The 13,911-nt window shown below is 33.3% G+C and overlaps 2 protein-coding genes across 2 annotated transcripts; both read left to right on the forward strand.

The window, feature by feature from the left end:
* Nucleotides 1–741: 741 nt before the first annotated feature.
* On the forward strand, nt 742–4,074 carry LOC133190746 (zinc finger protein 287-like). The gene is made up of 4 exons (XM_061326433.1): nt 742–793; nt 1,813–1,980; nt 2,304–2,379; nt 3,154–4,074. Exons 1-4 carry the CDS (start codon nt 749–751, stop codon nt 4,008–4,010), a joined length of 1,146 nt encoding a protein of 381 aa, XP_061182417.1. The 5' UTR covers nt 742–748; the 3' UTR covers nt 4,011–4,074.
* A 3,935-nt stretch (nt 4,075–8,009) lies between these two features.
* Nucleotides 8,010–13,365, forward strand: LOC133190747 (uncharacterized). Its single transcript, XM_061326434.1, has 5 exons — nt 8,010–8,024; nt 8,302–8,396; nt 9,215–9,353; nt 9,587–9,701; nt 11,465–13,365. Exons 2-5 carry the CDS (start codon nt 8,354–8,356, stop codon nt 11,564–11,566), a joined length of 399 nt encoding a protein of 132 aa, XP_061182418.1. The 5' UTR covers nt 8,010–8,024; nt 8,302–8,353; the 3' UTR covers nt 11,567–13,365.
* Nucleotides 13,366–13,911: the final 546 nt, after the last annotated feature.

Below are 13,911 nucleotides of genomic sequence, written 5' to 3' on the forward strand. Positions count from 1 at the left end.
CCAACTGTTCAAAGGTTATGGCCAAGGTTAAAGTTTTTCAAAAGTAGGTCAAACTCCAAGGTCAAGGTCAAAAGGTCAAAGTTGTTGGTATCCAAAGGAAGGCCTTGTCACAAAGAATACACATGTGAAGTTTAAAACCCCAAGCACCAACTGTTCAGAAGTTATGGAAGGTTAAAGTTTCATAAAATTTTGCAAAAGTGGGTCAAACTCCAAGGTCAAGGTCAAAAGGTCAAATATGATGGTACCCAAGGAAAGGTCTTGTCACAAGGAATACACATGTGAAATATGAAAGTCATAGCTCCAGCCAATCAAAAGTTATGGCCAAGGTTAAAGTTGACAACAGACAGACAGACAAACGGACAAACAGACAGACAGGACAAAAACAATATACCCCCGGATCTTTCGATCCGGGGGCATAAAAAGTTAAAGTGAAAATACTGAAACAAAGTTATGGAATTATTAAAGTACTTTAATGGGATATTAATATATAGAAAAGGTTATTAACTTATTGAGATATATGCATTTTTTTCTTTCAGACAATATTGGTAAAATATGCATAATTAAGGTAAATAGATAGTGCATAAAAATGACAATCAAAGACAAAAAACCAATATATTATTCATCACTATTGAGCATACGCCGAAAAAAAAAATGCTCGAATTCTTTTTAGGACGAGATGACCTGAACCGTACACACCGGAAGTATCAGTTTCTAACAGAAAACAAAGTTTGCACTGTTTGGTGTGAAAATGTATACTAAAGCAGAAATAGATTTGGAGATACAAACGGATAAGGTGTGTTGGTTTACAGTGTGTTTCCCAATATATTAAGTTTAACTGTTTGACATTGTGAAATGATATTTCTGCAGAGGAGCATATATATGATGAAGCCGGGATGTTTCGTGCCGATTCTGTTTCACCCCAAGATGGTTCGGGCCTGTGTACCAGTGAAAACTGTCGTTTTGTGATAATTAGATTGCTAATTACATTGTTGATTTAAACAATATTTATTCAAAATAATGAATAGATTGGGCAACAGGCAATGCCTATAAATACCCTCTCTATACAAGAATTACATTGTTGTTTTGCGAGTCTTTCTTAAACAAAATTTGAGCATATCGTTTTTGCAAATAGTAGTGGTTTTGCTCAGAGTCAAATTCCCTGTTTGCCTAAAGTAAGAGTGGTTATGCCTTGATTCCCTGTTTGCCTTAAGGGTTTCAACCAAACGTACATTATATTAATGGATCTTATGTTAAACAATAGAGGTTTGGAAGGTGATTGATCAGTGCAGCTCGTGTTAAGTTTAATGAGCATTCAATTAGATTAAGTAATAAGTGGCCTATCAATACCAAATTACATGCATTTCTGATTTAAACGAAAACCTATCCTTAGAGTTCAACAATGGTAATTTTGCCACTGTTCACAAATTTAAAGTGTATATTCCTTGAGACAAGACCTTTCTTTGGGTACCAACATTTTTGATCTCTTGGCTTTGATCTTAGAGTTTGACTTGCATTTGAGAAACTTTAACATTTGCCATAATCTGCCATATGGGGGCATTGGTGTTTCTTTTTCATTATGGGTTGGAATTTGTATCTTCATAGGAGCATGGAATTGAAATAAACACATTCTGTCCAGTTTAGTCATCATCTTGAAGAAGTTTAAGGATTAATATAAACTGTTTATTTGCAGACCGTGAACACCATTAACAAAGCTTAGATTTATTTATTTGTGTTTAATTATCTGAATTTTCAGTCTGAATCTGTTTTTGTCATCAAACATGGCATGATTTAATTCATTTAATTTTCATGCAGGTTTTTGGTTTGCTTAGTGCTGAAGTGAAGATAATTCCAGATCTGAAGGAAGAAGAAATACAAAAATTTGTTCAACAGTCAGGAATAACATTGGTAAAACAGGTGGAAAGTGACAGTTACACAGTTCACGGAAGCTGGAAGTCTCTCCAGAGAGCTAGAGCTTATTTAGTAAACCATCATAGTTATCTTCATACCTTCAGTCTAAATTAAACTTCACCTCACAGAATACTTAAAAAAAAAAAATTAAGAGTTACTATGTTACAGTAGGATAAAATAACTTTTAGATCATTTTCTTGTGCATTACATGAAATCCTATAATTTAGTTTGTTTTAGGGTTTTTTTTTTTATAAATCATAAATAATTAATATTGGAGTAATTATTTTTCAATATAATGACTGTTTAGGAAAAGAACTTAAAAGAGTGACCCAGATGTAATTACAGTAACTCAGCCATTCAACAATAATTTATGCATGTCTTCTTGTTTTGCGTAGGACATTAAATTTAAAGATGCAGAACCAATACACAGTAACGAGAGTGAAATTCCAGACAAAATTGCATGTGATAAAGGTGGGTTGAAAAAAAAATTTTGTTGTTACATTTAATAAAAAATATGTGAATTTTGTCCCCTCTGATACATCATTTTCATTATACATGTATATCATACATGTACTGTATCTTTAATTTGATAAACTACCAATACTTTATTTAAAAGGTGTAGAAATGTGAATAACTGTAATAAAGGAACTATATCCAGGGTTGTCCCTAAGACCCGGGGGCTGGGGAAATACTCCGCCTATAATGACTTAATCCCCCGGTTACTTTGGTATTCCTCCTCACTTCCCTGTTAGGAGAAGAACCCCAGATCTCCTTCTACTCTTTTAATGTCCCCTGCTATTTTAATTCTTAGGGACAGCCCTGTATATCTTTGATATGTATTTGCAGGGAAGTCGCAGATAGTAGATGTTTCATTTATTCAATCTAATTAAAATTAGATCCAGACCTTTGATACCCTCCTGTGGAGTGGATCAAAGGATCTAATTTTAGTCAGCTTGGCAGATGTTTAAAGTATATATTGCATATACTGTAACACTTCTCGTTATTTTTAATTCACCTCAACAAGCTGAGGAGAGTATGTTTCCTCTGCATGTCAAGTTTAAGTTTTTGGAGCAAATCATTTTTCAAAATACCGGTAACTTTAAGCTGGATGTGTAGTTTAGGTAAGTTTGTATGTTTGATGCATCAAGCATGTCTATCACAAAAAGTTTGTTAATACTCTATAAATGAAATTAGTTAAGGTGAGCTCAGTAATCTTGATGATTAATATATTTTATATTCTTGTAGACCATAATGAGCATAAAGAGAATGACGACGATGCTAAAGATGAGTCACATGACCAGAGTGATGAATGTATAGGCAGTCCTAACAATGAAGAACAGGTGGACACAGAAGATGAAGAGGATGTGAAAGATTTCCAGTGTAAAGATTGTAAGGAAAAGTTTCAAACATTCTCTCATTTAGAAGAGCACAATCAAGAAAAACACAATCTTTTTACATGTGATATTTGCTTGAAGACATATGCAAAGAAAAGATATGTACAGCAACACAAAAAGAGACACACCCAAGAGAAAAAGTTCCAGTGTGTCCTCTGTGGTTTTAAATTTTTCGAGCAGAGCAAATTGAAAAGTCACATGGAAACTCACAAACCTGTAACTGAAAGGGAACTTCCCTACAAATGTAGTTTGTGTTTGAAACAGTTTCACAACCGGACAGGATGGACAGAACATATGAACACTCACACAGGTCAAAAACCTTTCAAATGCTCAATACCAGTATGCAGTGCAGAATTTGCACACAGTAGTGCATTAAAAAGACATGAAGCTTCACATGCACCATATGACCCAGTGAAATGTGATTTCTGTGCAAAGAAATTTAGGTATCCTGACAAATTGAGAGCTCATATGATTTTGCATACAGGTGAAAAAAAATATGCCTGTCAGTGTGGAAAAATATACACAACATCAAATTCCCTGAAACGCCATCAACAGACTTGTAGTGATGCTTATCAAGTGTTAAACCAGAAAGTCTGTGTGTACCAAGCACCTGCCACACAGGATATTGTGTATATGTGTGGTTTATGTGAAAAGCAATTTGATTCCCTTGAGAGTGCTGAGTCACATGTTTGTAGTTGTTGTCAATGAGATATTTACAGTATACAAGTATATTGTATTGTTTGTTTGTTTGTGTATTAAAATTTCAAATGCTTTTGTTTTATATTTCAGTTTGAAAAATGTAAACCTCTGCTACTGAATTTGGGGAACAAAAAGCAAAAACTTTCTTAAATACACATGTATAGGTTATTAATATGCAGTAAAACTCTGTTATAGCAAAGTCCTGGGGACCTCTGAATTTACTTCCCTATATCTGTAAATCCTTATATCTATATAAGGAATTTGTTAAAATATATACAACTATGACTATCGAATATGTTCAGGGAAGTATTAAATAAAAAACTTGCTGCTTAGAGTACTAGGTTTTGATATATTGATTTCATATATAAATTCTTACGAAAAATAATGCATTAAGTTCAATATTCTTTGAAAATTAGATATAAAAGATGTAAATTTCAATATTTTTAATCTCTACATGACACAAAATCAGTTTGCTATATTCATAAATATGTTACATCAATCCATAAATTCATTACATCAGAGTTCTTTATAACCATCAAATTTTTACAAGGATTTGTTAAGAATTTTGCCATGGGTACCAAAAAACTTTCTTTTTCCATAAATTGCTTCTATAAATGTACTTTCTTCCATGGGGTCATAATTCTGTCAAATCACAATTTCTGTTCAATCTGCAGGTAGGAAAGATGAAATATATGGAGATAACGAACAGTATTCAAGCTCAAAAGTCCATTATACAATACAAAATTTCTTAGATTGTCATTGCTTGTCCTTAATGCATTTTAAGTACGCCCTGGAAAAAAAAACACAGAAAAATAGTAACCATGTACATATCGTCCGTAAATTAATCCCAAATGGAAAAGAGTATGTCTACAGTATATCCACTTTTGTATTAAGAGCCCTCTATACACTGCACACTAGAGAGTTCTGATTTTGTGGTATTTTTATGCAAATAGAGTGATCTGCCTTTTGATCAAAAATAAAATAAATTGAAATGTACAGTTTATTACTTAATTTGCGATCAAATCAAGCATTCATAAGACTTTAATAGGCCAAGGTGAATAGATAGAACACTTCATGTGCAGGTATTTTGCCTACTTAAGTAAACAACAGTGATTTATGCTCATCAGTACTTCATTGTCTTTGAACATTTTTCCTGTGGGTAAATGCAAGGCACCCTATGCTGAAAATATGATAGATCAGCTCAATGCTTACACCTTTACACACTATAATTTTCTCAATGTCCAAAAAATATTTTCTTCTAATGTATAGAGGGTCCTTAAACAAGTGTTATGTTCATGTATTTTTAACCACACAGTATTAACAGAGACATAAAATAATTTATGTCCTTGTAACAATTGTCAACAACAAATAACTTGTCAAGAAAAAAAAATACTATTTAGCTTGATCACCTCAGAAATTTGGGGGAGCTTATGTATTACCCTTGGCTTTGACCTCAGCATTCAAGTTTAAAGTTTTTGGAGCATGCAGATTTTATTGCCAATTATTTTCATGCCCTATATTTATCAGAGTTGGATAGATGATGCATCTAGTATGTTTCACTGTATGCACACAATCAGCTTTGCTTCAAATGCTGAACTGACATACATTTTCCAGATGACTGACCATGCAGGTATATATTTTAAGACCAGATTCATTCTAAAGTATCTGTAAGCCCAATTTGTGACAAAACTTGCATGTGTGATTAGCATCTAGTGATACACACTACCAAACTTAATTCAGATGTTGGATCTGACCTACATTTTACAGACAGGTTAAAGTAGGAGCTGATCCATTCCCAAGTAACTACATGTACACATAAGACCTAAGGTGACTAAACTTGCATGGATGATGCATCCAGGGATGCACAATAACAGCCTTAATTGTTTCAACTGCTGGATCTGACCTACATTTTCTGGATGAGTGATAAGGTTAAAGATTTTTGACCAGGTTCATTTTAGTGTAATTCATAATCCCTACCTGGACCAAACTTGCATGGATGATGCATCTTGCACATTATCAGACTTGCTTTGGATGCTGGATCTGACCATATATATGTTTTCTTGATGGGTGACCACTGACCAGATAAAGCTTCTGAAGTGGGTGACCAGATAAAGCTTCTGAAGCAGGTCCATTCCCAAGTATAAAAGCCCTACAAGTATTAGCTTTCCTAAAAAGCTTGTCTGACTTGAACAAATTTATTTTTACCCGAAAAATCAAGAAAAGTTAAATCCAGTGTAACCAACATGACTCTGAGTCATGAAATGAATTAGCACTAAGAAACAAGAAAAGTTCAATTCAGAAACTTGGACATGCGTTTATTCTATCAGAGACGTGATTCTATATACATTATATTATTTTTAAATTCTTTTTCATGGACGTAGGAACCGGGGGGGGGGGGGGGGATCGGGGACCGTGAGCTCAATAATTTCGAGGATTTATACATAGGTACTTTATGCTTGTGTCCCCTGAATTATGTAAATATTAACTTTGGATAATTTTTTTATGCCCGATAAGGAATTTTTCCTTGATTGTGTCCACCCGAAACTGAAATTTTCTGAAATTTATTCCAACGGGCCTGTTAATGAATAGAAAGATATAACCAGTGCTTTTGAAAGAAAAAGTTACAACACATAAAAATCTAAACATCAATTGGTGAACAATTTTGATAATTAAGAAATATCTTATTAAAAATAATAAACGTGTTTCAAATGAGCTAATATCTTTGCAATTAATTTAAAGCAAAAGAATATTCAACATTTATCCTTCACTTTGATATTTTTTTTAAACTATGAATAAATCAAACGTCTGCTAGTTATGAATATGTGTAGATTTATAAAAATTCTAAAGGTAGAGGGACATAGTGCATGCATTGAAAATAAACATCCAATCAGTAGTTTATCTGATAGTGTTGACCTGATCAGCTTCGTTCCTTCTGTTTTTGCTGGACATGAATGATGCAATTTTCGAGAATGGCCAAATGTTATGTAACCTGTAATGTATAATGTGATAATAATGGCATCGGCTCCAATACTCTGGCTTGTTTGGGTGTTTAGCATGTTTCCTTTACTCCACATGCTCGCCAATTAATAGTTTAGATAGAATGAAGTTTCCAAGATCAAGTTATCACAAGAATTCTATTGAACGACTTGACCAACAAGCCTTGGCTAAATCTAATACTGGATTAATTCATCTAGCCTTATGGGATGAAAGATACCTACCTAAATTTTGACCATTTCCATTATGTATGATAGAGTATGTTTCCAAGTTTAGCTGAGATGAGCTATGTAATCTATAGGGATGTGCGATTTTATCGGTATACCGATATATCGTGATTTTTAATTGCGTGATACGTATTGTGATACGGAGACTAAAATACCGGTATTTAGGTCATAGTTATAAATTCCAGAAATTATTCATTTATTTGTTCAATCTTTCAAATTACAATTACAGGAAGTGTAAAAAATGTTGAAAACGGTAAAAGAAAGGCATCCTAGCACCCAAAATTGCTTGATATTATATAAATAAGAAAATGAAAAAAGTGAAGTTATGTTTTTCCAGCATATTTTTCGGAAAAATTATGAATATTTATTTAAAATCATTGTAAAAATTGCTTGTAAAAATATCATGATATTATCGTGATATTTTGGGGAAAAAATCGTTATATATCGCGATACGAAATTTTTGGTGATACCCATCCCTAGTAATCTATTATTACTTATTTTTATCCCCCCCCCCCCCGAAAAAATAATTAATATATTTATGAGATTTTCTTAGAATATTTGCAAATTAATACAGTCATGTAGTTGTAATTATTTTTACAATTTCCAATCTGTGTGGTAGAGTTTCCAAGAAAAGGAATTCTACACTCATTAAATTTATTTTTAACGACCCTAAAGAAGTCAATAAAGATTTTTTTCTGTACTAGATGATTTTATAGATTTTGATATCCGGTCCCAAACTGCCTGGATATAAATACACGCGGGTGAAAACGAGAGTTACTTGCCTTTGCGTAGCATAGTGGAGGTAAGTAGAAAAACAATAACAATATTATTTCTACTGGAAAATCTGCAGTAATATCACAATTTATTATAGATTATTATTTATTTACACTCATTGATATGAGTTTGGTCTTAAATGGTTTGTTATAGAACTTTGTACATATAAAAGTTTATTTGACAAATAGCATGGGAGTGGGTAAACTTAGTTTATTCTAACCAGGAAGATGTGGCATAAACCTCTTTAATGCATAAATTTTGAGCTCATTCAAATAAACAAGCTAATAATGATGTTTTGTTTTCAGATACTATGTACACTTTGGTGAAGTAGCTGGATCCAATTACTTACTGTTTAAAATGGGGGATGAAGCAGCTAAAACTGTGGTGGAACCAGCCTACTGTAAGCCTTATTCATGCAAGCAAAAAATGATGTTCTTTTTTTTGGGGGGGGGGGGGGGGGGGCATTTTATCATGCTAATAAAATGGTCAGCTAGTGTGTGTTTACTTATACCATGCATTGGTTTTATATACATTCGATCGATATGTATACCCACGCATCCAACACTGTATTTATACATGTCCAGGTTCAAATTACCGGTACTGAAATTATAAATTATGCAAAGTTTAATAAATTTTGAACACTACTGTCCTGTCTGCACATATGATAACAACTCCACATTTCAGGCAAATGGCAAATATTCCTAACAAACTCCCGCAGTAGGTCACCTTCATGAGCCAAGGGTTTTCGACTGTCCTTTCTGCATATACGTATGAATATTTACATTTGCAAATGTTTTCCCTTATATAACACTATTTGAACAAGGCGTTTTTACACCTGTGTAAAACACGTTAGTCATGTGACCATAAATTGATTGTTTAGTCATAAACGATCTACGTAATTTCATAGTGACGTCGTAAGTGATGGACGTGTTCAACACATTCAAGTTATACCGTTGAGTTTTGAAAAAAATAAATCATTTATGGGTTTAAAACTTTAGTACCTTACTATCTGTTATAAATCAGTCACAAATGTAAATATAAGTAATAAGGTATCATTTAAAAGTTTTATTGGGATGTAAATACGGGTTGGCATGTGATCAAATCTACCATAAAGCCCTTCGGGCTTTATGGGATTTGATCACATGACCAACCTGTATTTACATCCCGATAAAACTTTTAAAATGATACCTTATTTCTTAATTATACATATGATTTCAGTGTGTGATGAGAAGAAGAAAGATGGATTTGTCCATGTGATTGTCAGTGCTAAGGATCTGAAAACCAGCAGGACCTTGAAGGGAATAAAAATTATCAAAAAGGCTGAAAATGCAGTGGTTGATGCAACATTTGAAGAAAGGTACATTTTTTGCATCAATTAATGTTAAACACAGATTGACAGTATCTAAGCAAGTTTATTTCTGAGACATTAAGACTTGCCATAAACCAAGAAAATTTCTACAAAACATTGATATAATCATTGAAAGAATAATTTTCACCATGCTTACAAAGTATTAATTGTAGTTGTAAACTGTATGTCATTGAAAGGTGCTATTAGTAATTGATTGTTAACTAATATACATTGTATTACAGATCATTTGAAGTCACAGTGAAAGGAAAGGACAGTGGGAAACTAAAAGGAAAATGTTACCAGCTTAAAATCAAGAAGCTGCCATATGAAATAGTGAAGGAAAAAAGTTACATGGAGGTACTGATTGGTTAATTCTGGTTCCCATTAGTTACCTTTTTTTTTTCCTCATTGAGTTCCTTATTCTTAATTTTAATGTTAAAAGACATGACAGTTTTCAAGTTTTCAAGTTTCTTTCAACAATAAACAAAAATTAAGGAATGAGAGATGGAGATAAAATAGTTGTTATTATTATTATGCATGCATTATGGAAATTTTTTTCTTTCTTTGCACACCTAAAATTTCTTCAAACTTTGTACATTTTTATGTGCACATCACTTAGAACTCAATGTCTTGTCAAACAGTGTGATACAACCAATCAATTCACTGTAACCAATCAAATGGTTGCTAGGATTCTCTTAGTAATACATTTTAGACAAATAAACAAAAAAAAAAAATCATTGTGTGGGAGTGATGAAACATTGCTGCAATTGGAGAATGATGTGTGAGATGTTTTAAATTAGACAATAAATACCAGAATGTAATCAGATGTGGTGGTTTTCCAAGAGGGCACACACATGTATATTACACATACACTTAACTCGAAAGTTCTTTGTCGGGTTGTCTCTTTGGTAATAGGTTTGAAATTGAGGGAAATTTTTTATGCCCCCGGATGGAAAGATTCCGGGGGTATATTGGTTTTGTCCTGTCTGTTTGTCTGTCTGTCTGTTGTCAACTTTAACCTTGCCCATAACTTTTGATTGGTTGGAGCTATGACTTTCATATTTCACATGTGTATTCCTTGTGACAAGATCTTTCTTTGGGTACCATCATATTTGACCTTTTGACCTTGGAGTTTGACCACTTTTGCAAAATTTTATGAGACTTTAACCTTGGCCATAACTTCTGAACAGTTGGTGCTTGGGGTTTCAAACTTCACAAGTGTATTCATTGTGACAAGGCCTTTCTTTAGATACCAACAACTTTGACCTTTTGATCTTGACCTTGGAGTTTGACCTACTTTTGAAAAACTTTAACCTTGGCCATAACTTTTGAACAGTTGGTGCTTGGGGTTTCAATCTTCACATGTTTATTCCTTGTGACAAGACCTTCTTCTGGACATCAACGTCTTGACCCTTTGACCTTGACCTAGGAGTTTGACCTTCTTTTGAAAAACTTTAACCTTTGCCATAACTTTTGAATAGTTGGAGCTAGGGCTTTCATGCTTCACCTATGTAATCCTTGTGACAAGACCTTCCTTTGGATACCAACCACTATGACCCTTTGACCTTGACATAGGAGTTTGACCTACTTTCGAAAAACATTAACCTTGGCCATAACTTTTGAATGGTTAGTGCTAGGGCTTTCATACTTCACATATGTAATCATTTTAACAAGACCTTCCTTTGGATACCAACCACTTTGACCCGTTGACCTCGACATAGGAGTTTGACCTACTTTCGAAAAACTTTAACCTTGGCCATAACTTTTGAATGGTTGGTGCTAGGGCTTTCATACTTCACATATGTAATCCTTGTGACAAGACCTTCCTTTGGATACCAACAACTTTGACCTTGACCTTGACATTTTACTTACTTTTAAAAAACTTTAACCTTTGCCATAACTTTTGAACAGTTGCAGCTAGGGCTTTCAAATTGTCACAGGTATATTCCTCGAGACAAGATCTTTCATTGGGTACCAACATTTTTTATCTTTTGGCCTGGATTTTGACTTGCATTTGAGAAACTTTAACCTTCGCCATAAGCTGCCATAGGGGACATCCGTGTTTCACAAACACATCTTGTTTTACAGTGGTATTATATGCTTCTTAATAATTATTACAGGTTGAAGATGATAGAGTTATACTTTACCTGAATAAACAAGAAAATAAATCCTGGTATCCAGAATTGGAGTCAGGGCTCGAGACTGAAGAAGAGGAAGGCTAGATCTGTAGAGGTTCCAGGGATATGATGTAAACAACTCTTCTGTCTTCAGTCATCTTGTAATTATTGGAGAATTAAGACTCTTTTAAAATGTGAATTTACTTGTTAGAACAAAGCTTATCTTCCACTGCCTTTTTGTGTTCCTTGTTTCTATAATCAAGTGATGAAAGACAATGTTGTATATGTTTTTGGTTTAACCCATGAAATTGTTATGAATATGATATTAAATTAACATTGCTGATGTTTTTAGTCAATGTACCAGTATTTTATATTGCAAAGAGGTTATCTTTACAAACCATGTTATATTTATGTTTGTTAGTTTTTCCTAAAGATTGTTGAAAGATTGCAACATTCAGTTGTTTTTATGAGAGATGCACTTGAAAGATGGTTTGTATTTTTTACATGTACCAAGGATGCATTCATCTGTTTCAGATGGGTTTCTGTAACATTTTGCAATTCAAATGTTGTACTGCATACAGGGAAATTTTCGCTCCTTTTGCCATCATCTCAAGCGAGCAAATTTAAAACGGAACAATTTAAAGATAAGAGAGTTACCTCTTTAACATAAATGTGTCCGGACAAATTTAAAGTGGGGCAAAATCGTTTGCAAGTGTGAAAGGGCAGAGACAACACAGGTTGAAATTAGCCTTGTATGCAGTACTTATAAGTTTGGGGTTTTTTTTGAAGGCTAGATCTGCATGTTTTAATACCAGACTCCACAAAGTATTATATTATAAATTGGAATACTAAGTACATATATATAAGCTCAGGTCATTTTTTGAAAAAAGATTTAAGAAATTGGTTTGATATTTTCCTTTGTTAAATTGATATGATGTTCTTTTCAAGCATACAAACACCTTGTATGATGATGTCTGTTACCTTCAAAAGTACATGTATGTTAATGTGTTGACAAGTGCTTGTTGTAAATTAATGCTGTAATAATTATGTTTAGATTTGCACAAGACTACAGCATTTTTAGCTCATCTAAAGCCACTCCAGTGAGTTATTTTTCTTTTGAACAACAATTTTGATCTGCATTATTCTGTCTGGTTTGAATTTTAACCTTTTCTTCAAGTTCTTCAAAACAGCCAAACTGAGGGAGGTTTTCAAATTTTGAGTCATTAGATATACCTTTTCTAAGAGTAGATTATTGGGAAATACATGTAAGTTCTTTTAATATCTTCTTCAGAATTGCATGCTGAGGGATGGTAAAACTAATACTAACCTTTTCTCTCTAGATTATTAATTAAAGACATCATGGAGTCATGACTGTAAGGGTAAAATTGATCAAATCTTCAGTATAAAGGAAAAATCTTTTTAGGTAAAGAAAAGCTTATTCTCTTTAGAGAAGTGGATGTAGGCGAAAGCCTGTCCACTTCTCTAAAGAGAATAAGAAAAGCTGTGATTGGCTGTCAAATTAGTATGCTGTCATACCCATGTAAGATTCAAATCTCTTCAAAGCATGGCCCAGAGACCAGCATGAGGCAAGTTATAAATGGTGATGTTAAAAATCCTTAGAATCCAAAGCTACATGTACAGTGTATGTACCATCATCACTAGCATGATATTGTAGTGTAGGTTCAAGTTTCTTAATGTTTTCTTAAATTAGTGGTTCGTTAATGAGTCTTGTCTCTGTACATGTGGTTTATGAGATTTTCAGTGAGAGCAAGGTTACTTATGGTAAGTAAGTTGGGTGGCCAAAGGGTATTCTATTATTTTTGATACTTTTTTTTAAACTTTTGCAAGGAATATTTTGAAATTACATATATTAGAAGTGCAATAAAGTATTTAGTAGTTTCAAACTGTTTTGTTGTAATTAATAGTTTTTGAATGTGCATTAACATGGTAGGTACATTTATTATACCCCATACAATAACCATATATTATTTGTGACATATTATTAATTTATAAGTTTGAAATGCATTCCAGACTATTAAATTTTGTGACCAAGGAAACTTTCTTCACGTACATATAATTGCTTGGTGGCAAGAAATATTTGCAAATAAAAAGGTCCCAAAATGTGGATATTTCTCACATGCAAATAAAATATATAGCTTAAATTACTGAAGACCACATTTTAACCTGAGCATTATGTTGGAATCATCAACCTCACCTCACTGCATTTCCTTTACCCAAAAGCAGTATGAGTGGTTATGAATGGTGTTAGCAAATTAAGGAGTTAAAACGTTTATTTGCAAAGCGAAAATGGTTTGCCTTTTACTCAGAGTTTGTTTCTTTACTTCTACTGGACACAAAATGGAGGACCCTTTGCAATGGTAAGGTGTTTCTCCACCTAATAAAGTTTTTTTTTCTCGAAATGCTACCTATTCTATATATGCATTGCTTCC

Source organism: Saccostrea echinata, unplaced genomic scaffold (assembly GCF_033153115.1).
Source record: "Saccostrea echinata isolate AGI-Se365-2 ecotype Australia unplaced genomic scaffold, CSIRO_AGI_Sech_v1 ptg000022l, whole genome shotgun sequence".
Classification (NCBI taxonomy): domain Eukaryota; kingdom Metazoa; phylum Mollusca; class Bivalvia; order Ostreida; family Ostreidae; genus Saccostrea; species Saccostrea echinata.